The 15545-nt window shown below is 46.6% G+C and overlaps 1 protein-coding gene across 1 annotated transcript in view; it reads right to left on the bottom strand.

Annotated features, from left to right (window-relative positions):
- The window catches only part of DOCK4 (dedicator of cytokinesis 4), a 356538-nt gene that overhangs the window by 122813 nt on the left and 218180 nt on the right, over positions 1–15545 (bottom strand). The window contains exons 16-19 of the mRNA XM_038751970.1: positions 12603–12727; positions 9403–9565; positions 3159–3265; positions 1265–1421 (exon numbers count right to left, since the gene is read on the bottom strand). Of these exons, the coding sequence (XP_038607898.1) occupies positions 1265–1421; positions 3159–3265; positions 9403–9565; positions 12603–12727 (552 nt within the window). The remainder of the gene's footprint in view (positions 1–1264; positions 1422–3158; positions 3266–9402; positions 9566–12602; positions 12728–15545) is intronic.

The following is a 15545-nucleotide window of genomic DNA, read 5'->3' as shown; positions in this document are numbered from 1 at the left end:
CCTCTCCCCACTATCTGTTCATGATCCTCTCCCACCACAACCCAGCCTGCATGCTTCACTCTTTTAATGCCAGTCTACTCACTGTGCCTCACTCTCATCTCTTTCACCATTGACCCCACTGCTTGCATCTCCCCATCAAAGCACATTGCCTGGAAACATTCCTTGAGCAAACGATCAACTCTCCTCCTGATTCTCCCTCCCTTCTGTGCTGTGTAGCACTTGGATCTATACCCCCAAGCACTCTGAAACACAACCTACCCTCACCCCAACATCACTTATATACATATCCTAATACTCTGTTGCTTCTCCTACTTGTAATTTATTTTAATGTCTGTCTCCCTGACTAAATTGTAAGTTCTTTGAGGGTAGGTGTATGGCCTAGTAGAAAAAGCTCCCCACCGCCCCTGCGCTACTTCCGTCCCCTCCCCACAGCACCAGTATATATGTTTGTACAGATTTATCACTGTATTTATTTTACTTGTACATATTTACTATTCTATTTATTTTGTTAATGATGTGCACCTAGCTTTATGTCTATTTATTTTGATGACTTGACACCTGTCCACATGTTCTGTTTCATTGTCTGTCTCCCCCTTCTAGACTGTGAGCCCGTTGTTGGGTAGGGACCGTCTCTATATGCTGCCAACTTGTACTTCCCAAGCGCTTAGTATAGTGTTCTGCCCACAGTAAGCTCTCAATAAATACGACTGAATGAATGAATGAATGGGAATCAGAGGTCATGGGTTCAAATCCCAGCTCCACCAATTGTCGGCTGTGTGACCTAGGGCAAGTCACTTCACTGCCTCTGTGACTCAGTTACCTCATTTGCAAAATGGGGATGAAGACTCTGAGCCCCTTGTGGGAAAGGAACTTTGTCTAACCTTACTAGTTTGTAACTACCCCGTTGGCTTAGTACAGTGCCTGGCGCATAGTAAGAGCTTAACAAATACCACAGTTATTATTAATTCGTTCATTCAATTGTATTTATTGAGCACTTACTGTGTGTAGAGCACTGTACTAAGTGCTTGGGAAGTACAAGTTGGTGACATATAGAGACAGTCCCTACCCAACAACGGGCTCACTGTTATTATTAGGAATACCGTGCAACCCTACTGTACTTTCCTAAGCACTTATTATAGCGCTCTGCACACAGTAAGGGCTCAATAAATATCATTGATTGATCGACTGCTTGGATAAATCAACAAAAAGCTCTCAAAATCCAACAGCACTCATTGCCTTACTGGCAATCAATGCTCCACTGTACCGTTTTGGGTGAGCTTTGTGGAACAGAGGAAAGATGTTATCCAGAACGATTCTTTAGTGGTTTTCCCTGCTAGGATGTTGCTGCCGAGGAGGCCGCCCTTGGAAAAGGGGAGTTTGAGGTAGCGGCTAAAGTCCTGGAGATTCGTGTTCTCTTCACACTGGGAAAAGCAAATAAGAAAAAGTAGAAATACATGAATTGCCCAAGTTAAATCAGGGTTCCACATCCAAAATGTAAACAAGTACTGTAAATGGCATGGCTGGCTGTATGAAAGGGCCAGATATAGAATTCATTTCACCATGATTATATCATTTAAGACAAAAACATCCTAAATGTCTCTGAACAGCTAGTAGCCACATAGCTTAAATGATCTCAAGGGTAAAAGAGTGATTGCATTTTGAAGGCTTGCCAGAAGCAGATTAGTCCTTAAAAGATCCTTAAACTCATGCACATCTGTACTAAGATTTAAACCGCATTTTAAACAACCTCAAAAAGCCTTAATGGAGCAGACTGCAGTCAGAGCAATGCTTTCCAAAAATGTCTCTAGACTGAGGACTTATTTGAAGGCCCAAAAGGGGATTTTCCTTATTAGAGTTTGAAGAACATCCAAAGATTTTATCAGTAGGTTTAGGAAACCTACTGATTTCCTAAACAAAGGAAAAAGTATCTCAGCCATTCACTGGGGGCAAGTAATAATTGTATCTGGGAGAAAAATGTAATAAGCATATCTCAGTTAATCAATCACTCGTATTTATTGAGGGTTTACAGTATGCACAGCACCGTACTAAGCACTCGGGAGAGTACAATATAACAGAATTGGTAGGTATGCTCCCTTCCCACAAGGAGCTTCCAGTCTAGAGGGGAAAATAGACAATAAAGTAAATTACACATATGTACATAAATGAGGGTGGAGTTAATAAAGGGTACAAATTCAAGTGCTGGGAGGATGCAGAAGGGAGACGAAGTAGGGAAAATGAGGGCTTAGTTGGAGAAGGCCTCTTTGGAGAAGATGTGATTTTACTAAGGCTTTAAAGTTGGGTAAAGTGATTGTCGGATGGATATGAAGCAGAGGGGGTTTCAGGCCAGAAGCAGGAAATGAGTGAGGGTTCAGAGGTAAAATGGACTAGATCAAGGTACAATAAGTAGATGGTAATTAGAGGAGAAAAATAAGTATGCTGTGCAGCAGTGGGAAATCAGTGAGGAGGGGACAAGATGAATGAGTGCTTTAAAACCGATGGAATGGAGTTTCTGTTCGATGCAGAGGTGGACAGGCAACCCCTGAAGGTTCTTGAGAAGAGGGGAAATACGGACTGAATATTTTTTAGAAAAACGATCAGAGCAGCAGAGTGAAATGTGGACTAGAGGCAGGGAGGTCAGCAAGGAGGCTGATACAATAGTCAAAGTGGGAAATGATAATTGCTTGGATCAGCATAGTAGCAGTTTGGATGGAGAGGAAAGGGTGGACTTTACTTATATTGTGAAGGGTAAACTGACAGAATTTGATGACAGAATGAATATGTGAGTTGAAAGAGATGAGTCGAGGACAACTCCAAGGTTACAGGCTTGTGGGGAGGGTGGTGGTGCTGTCTACAGTGGCAGGAAGGTCAGGGGAGGACAGGGTTTGGGTGGGAAGATGAGTTCTTTTATGGACCTGTAAAGTGTTGTGGGAATGGAAGAGGAGGTGAAATGTGGGCTGACACTAATGGGGCTTACAATCTAAATCCCTAAGAACATTTTTTCCACTAGGAGCTTTCTGCAACATTATCTCTTCCCCAAGTAAACACGCGTTTGAGACCTGCAGAACAACTTTAAAAGGCAGGTCATTCTCTGTCCCTTCCTACCAGGAGATGACAGGTGTGGGGGCCAGGACCGACCCCTGGAACTGCACTGCCATTACCTTGTGTACGATGAGCTCATGGGTGCCATCAGGCAGGGTCCGCCCATCTTCCTGCATCAGGGGCACAAAGGAGAATCCAAACAACTTCTTCTCACCCTTCTCTTTTGCTGTGGAATGGGTTGAAAATGGGAACTACATAGTGAGCCAATTACCACATGACGCCAAAGTCCACCCACACAGACACAACTGCATGTGCCAAATACTTACTCCCACCCACACACCCATATACCTGCACCTCAATGGACAATGTGGCCATTTGGAAAAGTAAATGCAGTAGTGGAAGTTGACTTGGGTTTGGATGGGAGAACCCATCTGAGGGGAAGAAACCAACCCAGGCAATGAATGGAAATGAGCACAAATCTGCCCCCTCATCCCCCTCCAGTATCAGCTAGGCCCTGAGGGTCCAGAGAGGAAGGGGAAGGGAAAGGGGAAGGCCTGAGTCCTCCCTGCCCTGCTTAAGTATTGCCCAGCCAAGGCAGAAAGTATGGTGTAGTGGACAGAGCACGGGCCTGGAAATCTGGAGGTCATGGGTTCTAATCCCAGCTCTGCCACTTGTCTGCTGTGTGACCTTGGGCAAATCACTTCAATTTTTTTTATCTCAGTTACCTCACCTTTAAAATGAGGATTGAGGCTGTAAGCCTCACGTGGGACAGGGACTGTGTCCAACCTGATTTGCTTATATCCACCCCAGCGCTTAGTACAGTACCTGAAACATAGTAAGTGCTTAACAAATTCCATAATTATTATTATTATTCTGGCTAGCTTTAGTGAACTAAATGGCCTTTCTTGCCCAGAGGCGAAGGGGTCATATTCCTCCCTTCCAGTAGTGCGGGCTCAGGGGAACCAGGCTTGTTGTACACGATGGACCCCTGTGGAAGGTGATGAGAGAACTGGCCCCTCTGGATGCCCAGTGATTGCTTTCCCCAACATCAGCATCTCTAAAATTTAACACTAGATTGTGTTCACCCCTTGACCTGGTGCTCTGGGTCATCCGGAGAAGAAAGAAAAGGAAGCCCATTTTGGAAAGAGACAGGGGCTCTCAGCTGTCATAGACCTATTGGCCTGGCTACACTGGAAACACAGAAGCAGTGCGAAAAGACCTAATGAAAGAAGCAAAAACCTGGGAATCAGAGGACCTGGGTTCTATTCCTGGCTCGCCCACTTGCCTGACCTTGGCAAGTCACTTCCCTTCTCTTTGCCTCAGTTTTCTCACTGGTAAAGTGGGGATGAAATACCCGTTCTCCCTCCTACTTAGGCTATGAACCCCAAGTAGGATAGGAATCTGTGTCCAACCTGATTATCTTGTTAAACCACAGTGCTTAGTGCAGTGGTTGGCACATAGTGAGTGTTTAACAAATTCCATTGTTATTTTCATTGTGGTTATTATCAGCATCCTCATTACTACGTCCCTTCCAACCAGTTGCTTTTGAACTCTAGAGCCATTCTGAAATGCTGTCAGGGTCCCTGGAACCAAGGGATGCTAAAATGGGATTGTGGTTGGTGTTTGGGCTCTGGGATCAAAGTACCCAAACAGTTGCGTAATTAAACAGGAACAAAATTGGGAGATACAAATATAACTTATATTTAAAGCCATATAGACAAGCAATGTTGGCAGGGGAGAATTGTCTAGGTAAACAGAGAATTAAGGATAATGAAACTTCTGATTTGGGCAAAAGATTTCCTGGTTTGTGATTTTTAATGTCTTGTAATATACACATTGCCTGGATTGTTATAACAGTCATATGCAAGACAAATATGAGCAATGATCAAAATTGTAAAGAAACACCATGTTACAGAAGAAATGAAGCCATTTTATAGCACTCTAAGACTTCCTCAGACCTGGAAGGTGACCCTGAAGGTGAACCTGTTCAGAACACTAGCAACATAACCTTAGTTTAAAGGGCCTTCTTTGCTACATGAGGCTTTGACAGAATCTGTTCAGGAAAAAAAGAAATCTGTTCAGAACCCCCCCAGTAAAACCACATGCTTCTTAATGCCCTGTCATTTTCAATAAAAGGGGATTTGGTTCACTGCTAAAACCCTTTGCTGTACTCAGTGCCGAAGGACTGTAAAGCTTTATGCTGGGGTTACACATCAGGGTTGCTTTCTGTGAGATTGTGACCCCGTTTGGGTTCCTTGCTTTGCTCAGGAATTTGCGGGATTGGCAATTGCTGCCTGTGGTGCTGATTCTTTTGTTATAATCGATGGAGATTTGTAAAGATTTGCAATTTAGATCATTTAGCTTGCTCGTCTCCACAGAAATTAAAGCCTACAGGAGGAACAAGAGAAGCCATTGGGGCCTGAAGGCAGGGAAGCCATGTTTGACCAACCAAAACTGTTTCTTAGCGTAACCTTGTCGTTACCCTGACTCCTCTCTCTCTTTCAACCGGTCACCAAATCCCGTCAGTTCCACCTTCGCAACATCACTAAAATACACCCTTTCCTCTCCATCCCAACTGTTACTACATTAGTACAATCACTCATCCTATCCCGCATGGATTACTGCATCAACCTCCTTGCAGACCTCCCAACCTCCTGGCTCTCCCCACTCCGGTCCATACTTCACTCTGCTGCCTGGATCATCTTTCTACAGAAACGCTCAGGACATGTCACCCCGCCTCCTCATAAACCTCCAGTGGTTGCTTATCCACCTCCATATCAAACCAAAACTCCTTATCATTAGCTTTAAAGCACTCCATCACCTTGCCCCCTCCTACCTCACCTGGTTTTCTCTCCTTCTACAACCCAGCCTGCATACTTGGCTCCTCTGGTGTTAACCTCCTCACTGTGTCTTGATCTCACCTGTCTTGCCATCAACCCCTAGCCCATGTCCTGCAATGCCCTCCCTCCTCGAATTTGCCAATTACTCCTCAAGAGGCCTTCCCAGATTAAGCCCCACTTTTCCTCATGTCCCACTTCCTTCTGTGTCACTCTGACTTGCTCCCTTTGTTCATCCCCCCTCCCAGCCCCACAGCACTTGTGTATATATCTGTAATTTTATTTATTTGTTTTGATGTCTGTTCATTTGTATTAAAGTCTGTCTCCCGCCTCTAGACTGTGAGCTTGTTGTGGGCAGGGATTGTCACTCTTTATTGTTGCATTTACTTTCCCAAGAGCTTAGTACAGTGCTCTGCACATAGTAAGCATTTTTCCTCTGTAAAATGGGGATTAAGACTGTGAGCCCCCCGTGGGACAACCTTATCATCTTGTAACCTCCCCAGTGCTTAGAACGGTGCTTTGCACATAGTAAGCGCTTAATAAATGCCACCATTATTATCATTATTATTAAATATAATTGAATGAATGAATGAATGAATGAATGAATGTTTCTGTTGCCTGTAATCCTGCTTTTCACTGTGGGCAAAAGAGCTAAAGCCTCAGCAGCAACTCAACATGAATTTCCAATCTGGCAGTTGGAAAAATCCCTTGTCTCTGCCCTCTTTTTTTCCTGACAGACCACCTGACACATGGGATTGCCCAGGGTAGCCTGGGGTAAGGGAAGAAGGTTGAGAGGGACAAAGAGTCAGAAATGAAGCCTGTCAATCAATTAGGGAGATGAGGTGCCAGAATTCCCAGGGCAGGCTCTGTGGTAGAGCGGGTGGTCTAAGGGCTTCTAAGAAACCATCTCCGGCTATATGGGACAATCCCCACTAATATTAGGTTTTTCACAGCGTGGCTCAGTGGAAACAGCACAGGTTTTGGAGTCAGAGGTCATGGGTTCAAATCCCGACTCGGCCAGTTGTCAGCTGTGTGACTTTGGGCAAGTCATTTCACTTCTCTGTGCCTCAGTTACCTCATCTGCAAAATGGGGATTAAGACTGTGTGCCCCCCCCATGGGACAGCCTGATCACCTTGTAACCTCCCCAGCACTTAGAACAGTGCTTTGCACATAGTAAGCGTTTAATAAATGCCATTGTTATAGAGAAGCAGTGTGGCTCAGTGGAAATAGCCCAGGCTTTGGAGTCAGAGGTCATGGGTTCAAATCCTGACTCTGCCAAGTGTCAGCTGTGTGACTTCGGGCAAGTCACTTCACTTCTCTGTGCCTCAGTGACCTCATCTGTAAAATGGGGATTAAGACTGTGAGCCCCCAGTGGGACAACCTGATTACCTTGTAAACTCCCCAGTGCTTAGAACAGTGCTTGGCACACAGTAAGTGCTTAACAAATGCCATTATTATTATTATTATTCTCTGAGCTGGATCTGGGCACCCTTTGTCAGTGACCATATTTCCCTCAATCTGGAGAACAGTGAGATCCCTGCCACTCCTCCCCATGTGTGCAACTCTTTTTGGTTTTCCAAGCTTTTGTTTGATTCATCTGAATGTGGGCTTTGCAAATTGCCATCAGCAGACCCTCACCCCCATTCCCCTGACACACACAAACCCTTTCCTCTGAGTGATTTTAGGAAAAGTTTTGGTGGTGGGGACCCTGGGGGGTTAAGAAAGAACAGGTTAAAACTGAATGATCAAGGAAAATCAAAATTATATTTTTGCTTCCTATAAAATCTTGGAAATTTCTGGGTGATGAGACAAAATCAAATCATATGCAAACACCACATTTCTCCGAAACTGAGGCAACCACAAATGTAAGAAAACTGCTAAAATCAGAAGCTTCTCAGTAGAAAAATAATACATTCTTTCAGGCATCTTTTCCCAACAATTCTATGTATCTGTCACTTGCCCCTCAATTCTGGAAATCTATCCTATTGGTAACGGGGGCTGACAGACACAGTTTCCTATTTACTGAAGGCTTCTGACCATTATCATTAATTCATATAACATTTACATTTTCTTCATTTCTTCATCACTAGTTTGTCATATTTCTGGTACTTATACGATTACAACCCCACCAGTTTATCTCAGAGATGCTTCAGAGGGGCTGAGGGGAGAGGGCATTTTTCAACCATGTGATCTTTCTTTGGTCCAGAGGTTGTTCAACCTGGCCTGTTTCTGCAATCTGGAAGTGTAGAGGCTGGAAAGGATGGGGCAGGATTGTAAACTGCCTTTGTCTCCCTCTGTTCAGGTTGGAAGAAGGCAAAGTGATGAGAAATGAGGGACGGCGGAGGGAGGGTAAAGAAGTCAACTGGAAGCAGGAAGAGGGGAAGAAATTTAAGAACAAGCACCAAGGGGGTGAGACGTAGCTAAAAGAAGGAAACTAGAAAGTGAGAGACTGGCTTTTGTGTCTCTGGGTGGGTGGCTACAGCAGGGAAAGGACAGCACTTCCCTTGAGGCTGTAGGGCAGCTTAAGATTCCCACAGCATGTGTCTGGCAAGTCTAAGTTTTAATCAAGGGAAAAAAAATTGCTCCAGCCTTGGGTCTGTCCCATGTACACCTATCCCCACCCAGACTGAGTTCCTTTGCTGACTTGAGAATAATGATAACAATAATAATAATGATGATGATGATGATAATAATAATAATAATATTAATAGTGGTATTTGTTAGTGCCTACTTTACACCAAGCACTGGGGTGGTTACAAAATAAACATGTTGGATACAGTCCCTGCCCCACACAGGGCTTCCCGCCTAAGACCCTGAAAATCAATGACCTCTCCATGCCCTCTGCTACCCCAGAGGCTCCAGGCAGCAGCCTTAGCCTGGGACAGCAGGAGGAGTGAGGGGAGAGGCCACTGGGTCAAAGTCCTGAGCTCCCCGCAGGCTGGGACCCAAGCTGGGGCGGCAGGGTCACGTGATTTCATTCGTGACTGAAAGATGAATCTTATTTGTTCCTAAAAACTGATGTAAAAGTCAGGTTGGTTTTGGAGTCACTCAGGGTCCCTGTGGCTCCTCTACTTCCTCCCCCTGTCCCAATATGGTCCCTGGGGGAAACCGTAGCCCAGTCCTTTTTGGAACAGACCAGAAGACGGCACTTGAGTTCCTGACACTGTGGGGGCCAGTCCTCTATCTGTTTACCTCAGGTATGATACAGGCCCCTTGGGTTGGTCACGGAAAGCGAAGCTATGCCGGGTGTCCACCCATTTCTACTTCTTGGCCTGATGGAGCCAACAGACTAGGGTTTCTGCAGACAATGCCTTCTGGAGCTCACACAGAAATATAACTCTATGATCCCTTCCCCAGAGGAGGGGCCATGACCCTCTCCACCTCCTAAGGGGCCCCCAGGCCCAACAGAGAGGGCCTCGCCCCTCAGGACATCCTGCCCTTCCCTCTTGCCCGGCTCCTAGCTGCCCCAGGCTCTCAGAGCAATATGATACCCCCTCCACCCCTCCCAGGGAACAGGGCTCTTACTTGAACAGTGGCGGAATTCAAAGCGGACGTGGGCGCCCCTGAATTTATCCACAGGAATGGGCAGCTTCAGCAGCTCGGCCCAGCGGGGACTGTTGTTGTGGTACAGCACGAAGGAGTGGAACTCGCTGGCCGGAGGCTCTCCAGAGCCGAAGGAGATGAAATCCTAGTGCAGGAGACAAATGGGTTGGCAGCTGGGTTTTTCTGAGGGTCTCCGCAGGCCACGGGGTGGCCACTTCTCCTGGGGACCTGGAATCCTGTCAGCTCCGTCCTGGGAAATTAGCAACTCATTCCTCCATTGCCTAAGCCCGCTCTGGCCCCCCATCTGCAGCCTGGGCTAAGTGGTCACGTGGGGTGACACTTGATGTGTGTGTGTTTTGTGGGGAGAGGGCAGGCTTGACTTGACTGGGCTTCAATCCAAGTATTTCACTAGGTTCTGGAGTTCCAGTCACGGAAGGGGCTCAACTGAAACAGTCCTCGCCCATGGACCCTCTCCTCGGCAGTGTGCCAGGGATAATATTCTGCTCGTGCCCAGCAGTTGGCCTACAAAATCCTCTCTGACACAGCTCTGTATTTGAGTTTCCTAGATCAAATTACAGGAGGAAGTGGCTCTACTGGCTTCTTAAATTTCCTTCTGGTGCACTCTGTGAACATCAGGTGCCAACCTGGGAGAGCCTGGGTTCGTCTGGGTGGGTGGAGCCTGGGTGGAGAACAAGAACGAAAAATGCACTGTGTGGCAAAGGAAATCCACTCAAAAGAAAGCCATCGCAGAAACATGGCACTCGGTGGGATCAATCAGCCTAAAAAGTGCCAGCAATCATTCTCATTCTGGAAGGCTGGATGGAGAGAGAGATGGGAGTGTTGAAGTTAAATTTAGTATAACTAATGGTGAAAGAACAGCTAATCCCTGGGGTTCAGTCGATGATTTGTGGGTTTTTAGGATACCCATAGCAGGAAAGGTCTTGCCCTTTGAGCACACCCTCCTCCCTCACTGGAACTCAGACTTATTTTTTCCTAGAAGCTCTGTGATCAGGGAATCTGCCATCTCCATCATCACCCACCATCACTCCATCAACTGGATTCAGAAAGTTCTTTCTCACATCTAGCCTAAATCCTTCCTTCTTCAAGTGCTTAGTACAGTGCTTTGCACACAGTAAGTGCTCAATAAGTATGATTGAATGAATATAAGCCCATTTTGTCTTTTGTGCGATTCACGTGGAAACGCCAAGCAATAGTAAGTCTCCACATACTCCAAGTTGGGGGGTAGAACAGGTACATGAAGCAACACTTCTGGAACCTGCGAGCCATCAAGGTCCACCAATAGCGGGAGGTGGGAGCCTTGGAGCTGAGGTAAGGATGGCAGGCAGCCCACCCCCACAATACGGCAACGAAAGTTTCCGTCTCAGTCTGCTCTTCTCCAGGCTGAACGGGAATGTGGCCCAGGAGGTGTGCTCTGACATGAAATACCAAACTGGAATTTTTAGACATGGTATTATTCTTTTGAGGCTAAAAAACTGGTGATTATGTTGGTCACAGAATACTTTGGGCAGTTGAAAAGGGGCACTAAGCCCTCGCTTGTGAGGTAGATAACTGAGGGCAGGTGAAAGAAGGAAAGAAGGGCAGTTGAAGGAAGCAAATGACATCCTACCTCTGGCCTGGAATGCCCTCCCTTCTCATATCAGACAAATAATTACTCTCCCTGACTTCAAAGCCTTACTGAAAGCACGTCTCCTCCAGGAAGCCTTCCCTATCTGAACCCTCCTCTCCTCTTCTCCCACTCCCTTCTGCGCAGCTCATACTTGCTCCTTCATTCATCCTCTCTCCCTTCCCTACGACATATATGTATATATCTGTTATTTATTTATCTATTTACTTATATTAATGTCTGTCCCCCCTCTAGACTGTAAGCTTGTTGTGGGCAGGGAATGTGTTTGATGTTAAATGCTCTCCCAAGTGCTTAGTACAGTGCTTACACAGTAAGCACTCAATAAATACAATTAATAATAATTAATAATAACTTTTGCACACAGTAAGCACTCAATAAATACAACTAATAATAACTTGCCCCACCTCTACGCCTCTCCTCTAGACTGGGAGCTCCTTGAGGGCAGGGAACATATCTACCAATTCTGTTGTACTCGCCCCAATTCTGTTGTACTCTTACTACAGTGCTCTGCAATATATCAATTAATCAATAGCATTTATTGAATACTTCCGTGTGCAGAGCACTGTACTAAGCGCTTTGGAGAGTTCAGTACAATAAGAGCTCAATAAATATGATTGATTAATTGATCTCCACTCTCCTACTTTCCACTGAGCCCCCGTTTTCCTCTCCTTCTCCCCATCCCCCCGGCCCTACCTCCTTCCCCTCCCCACAGCACCTATATGTTTGTACAGATTTATTACTCTATTTTACTTGTACATATTTACTATTCTATTTATTTTGTTAAAGAGTGGAAAGAGCACGGGAGTCAGAGGTCATGGGTTCAAATCCCGGCTCCACCAACTGTCAGCTGTGTGACTTTGGGCAAGTCACTTAACTTCTCTGTGCCTCAGTTACCTCACCTGTAAAATGGGAATTAAAACTGTGAGCCCTGGGGGGACAACCTAATCACCTTGTAACATCCCCAGTGCTTAGAACAGTGCTTTGCACATAGTAAGCGCTTAACAAATATCATTATTCTTATTATTATTATCTAGCTTTATTTCTATTTATTCTGATGACTTGACACCTGTCCACAAGTTTTGTTTTGTTTTCTGTCACCCACTTCTAGACTGTGAGCCCGCTGTTGGGTAGGGACCGTCTCTATATGTTGCCAACTTGTACTTCCCAAGCGCTTAGTACAGTGCTCTGCACACAGTAAGTGCTCAATAAATACGACTGAATGAATGAATGAATGCTCTACTCTCCACCTTCTCAAACTGGGATTGGCTCCTGGAGATGGGTTTCTGTTAAATGCTAAAAATCAGAAGGAAAGAAATAAATTGCTCCAGCACTGCTAGCAGCGGGCAGGAAGTGGACTATTCAAGTATTAACCAGATTAAGTTGGCTTTGTGACCTTTCCCCCTTAGATCTTTGCTAACTTTAGAGCATGCTCCTGCTGGCTCCGTCATTCAGAAAACCAACTAGTCCCCTTCCAGAAGCCCATACAAAGCTAGGGAATGGGAATGAGATGCTACAAATTATCGGGTGATGCCCTCACCTTTAGATTCTGGCCACTGCTGTCCACGATGAACATGGTCACTTCCACATTCCGAGCCACGCTCTTCCCTCCTTTCTCAAACTCGCCCTTCTCGATGGTGATGTATAAATCGTTTCGCATTTCACCTTGGAATAGCCAGAAAAAAAACGCCACTGTAATAATAATAATGATGATGATGACACCATGTACAAAGCACTGTTCTAAGCACTGGGGGGATACAAGGTGATCAGGTTGTCCCATGTGGGGCTCACAGTCTTAGTCCCCCTTTTACAAATGAGGGAACTGAGGCCCCATTGATTAAGTGACTTGCCCAAAGTCACACAGCTGACAAGTGGCAGGGGTGGGATTTGAACCCCTGACCTCTGACTCCAAAGCCCGGGCTCTTTCCACTGAGACACGCTGCTTCTCTGTAATGAGTGTTGTTGGGATGTGAGGGCGGCGGATCCCTCTGAGAGCCCCCAGACAGGCAGCCTGGGAAGGACCATGTGGCCAGAGGATCCCAGGACTGTTGTTTCCATAGACTCTTAGCTCAGCCCCTGGGAAGGCCGACTGGAGAGTTCCGGAGCTGCTGTTTCTTTCATAGGAAAGGGGCAGGAGGGTGTGAGGAAGCCAGGCTTCAATGGTGCTGTGGCATTTCCAGGGGAAGCATGTGGCAACCACTCAAATCTCTTCCCCAAACTCTGGTCAAAGGTTGTCAGAGCTGCAGGAGGTGTCTCAGAAAGGGGGATCAGAGGGCGGGGGCTGAGTCCAGGGGTGATTTAGCACCTGGAGAAGGCTCAGAGATGGAAAGGACTGTGAGTGAGAACTGGCCCTCAGGTTCCCTATCGATACCCAAGGCCCTGTCTCTCCACAAGCCCAGAGGGCAAACGTCTGGTGACCAGTACAGCATTATCTTTTCTGAACAGAGTGACGCGGGTGCCAGTTGAGGTTTGGTATGTGAGTCTGCAACAGGAGCGATTGAAGGGAAAATTCCCAAGGGCTGAGAAGAGCAATATCCTGAGAGGGGAAGAAGGGAGCTTAGAATTTAATTGATTTTTCACCTGTTATAAATTCTGGGCCATGAACAGAGCAAGTGAAGGGAACATCTGTTGACTGATAAGCACCACCAGAAGCCTGGCGTCTGGCCCCTAAGGAACGTAGTAAAGGGTCCCCTTCCCTCTGACCTCTGCCCTCAAACCCCCCAGGCCCCAGGCAGGAGAAGAGAGTGCTTCCTGTTTACAACAGGAAGAGGAAACTGCTTCCCATTTCTCAACGGTCCTGTCCCAGACTCCAATTGCCATCTGGCTCCAGGCCTCCTCGGGTCTGCCGGTGACCTCCACTGACCAGGAAACAGATGGTCCTCCAGCAGCGGGAATGGGGAAAACCACAACAGGAAGCTCAGCAGAGACCGACTCCGCTCCCCACCCTGGGAAGTGAGTGGCACGTATCTGAGCCGGACAGGAAAGGAAATCTGGAGAACTCATAAGCAGGAAGGTGGTGGGAGCGGGAAGGAGGGATTCTTAACTCCGAGCCCAGAAAAGTAGTAAAGGATGGGTTTCCTCTTGAATGGAAGTGTTTCCTCTGTCGTCTTTTAACATTCACCTGAATGAGACCGAGACTGGCTAAACCAAGCATCTGACTCGGTCCTGGGGACTGAGTCCTGAGATCCTAAAACATTACCCCAAAGAGGAGAAAAGGTGGGTTCAAAAGGTAGTGTGTCCTTGTAAGCTGAGAACCAGGAAGAAGCAAAAGATGAAGAACGGAGATGCAGAGAGCTTGAACCCTGGCTTTGTCCTTTTCAATTTTTTACTAGGTTTCCATCATCCATCTGCACTACAGTCAGAAATCTGACTAACCGGATAACTTTTCCCAATGACCTAATTTCTCCTGGATTCGCTTCCCTGGACAGTGACACCTGCCCTTTCATCCCTGTGTGACCCCTAAGCTGCCTGACCCCAGCAGGCTCCAGCCTGTGATAGACTGGCTCTGGGACGGCATCAAGCCTTGTGCTGCTCCTGTGTCAGTGCTGGGTGATCTTTTGAGCCAAATGTTCTGTTCCTTTAATCATCACCAGCAGCTAGGCTCGAGGAAAGGATGCAACAAAAACCTCTGGGGCACTAAAGACCTTCCGGCATATAAAGCCAGAGCTGATGACAAGAGAAATCTTCCACCCTGCCATAATGCTCTTGGTGACGACTGGGGCATTTCCTGCAGTAGATAAACACGGCCAGCCCCAGAGGGAATTGATTCCAAACCTCTCTGCAGGGACGTTTGGCTCCTTGGACTAGTCTCTAATAATTGGCACCTCCCTCTGTAGGCACCTTTTATTAATTCACACTTTTCAAGCACAAAGTGAAATATCTTCCCAGAGGAAGTGCTGGGGATGAGATCTCTATTCTGGGTGTCAGCCCGCATATGTCTCTCACAGGAATTTCACAGGCGGCTGTGGTGGTGGCTGGAAGGTGTCAGAGGTTTGCCCGAGGTGCATGAGCAGAACAGCTCTCTGGAACAAATCCGCATTTAAACCGATTCCCTTGGGGTCAGCTTCCAAGACAGAGGGTGGGGGAAGCAGAGCCTGAATCCAGGCAGAAAGATGGGAAATTTGCCAGCAGTGATCACTGAACCCACCACCACCCCAAAAGCTTGAAGATTCTCCAAGAGCAGTGGAAGGGCACCCCCCACCCCCAACTAGACTGAGCCCCCTTTTTCCTCTCCTCCTCCCCATCCCCCCAGCCCTACCTCCTTCCCCTCCCCACAGCACCTGTATGTATGTTTGTACAGATTTACTACCCTATTTATTTTACTTGTACATATTTCCTATTCTATTTATTTTGTTAATGATGTGCATTTAGCTTTAATTCTATTTATTCTGACGACTTGACACCTGTCCACATGTTTTGTTTTGTTGTCTGTCTCCCCCTTCTAGACTGTGAGCCCGCTGTTGGGTAGGGACTGTCTCTATAC

Source organism: Tachyglossus aculeatus, chromosome 10 (genome assembly GCF_015852505.1).
Source record: "Tachyglossus aculeatus isolate mTacAcu1 chromosome 10, mTacAcu1.pri, whole genome shotgun sequence".
Lineage (NCBI taxonomy): Eukaryota > Metazoa > Chordata > Mammalia > Monotremata > Tachyglossidae > Tachyglossus > Tachyglossus aculeatus.
The sequence above is the reverse complement of the archived record's forward strand: the minus strand, read 5'-3'. Positions and strand labels throughout refer to the sequence as shown.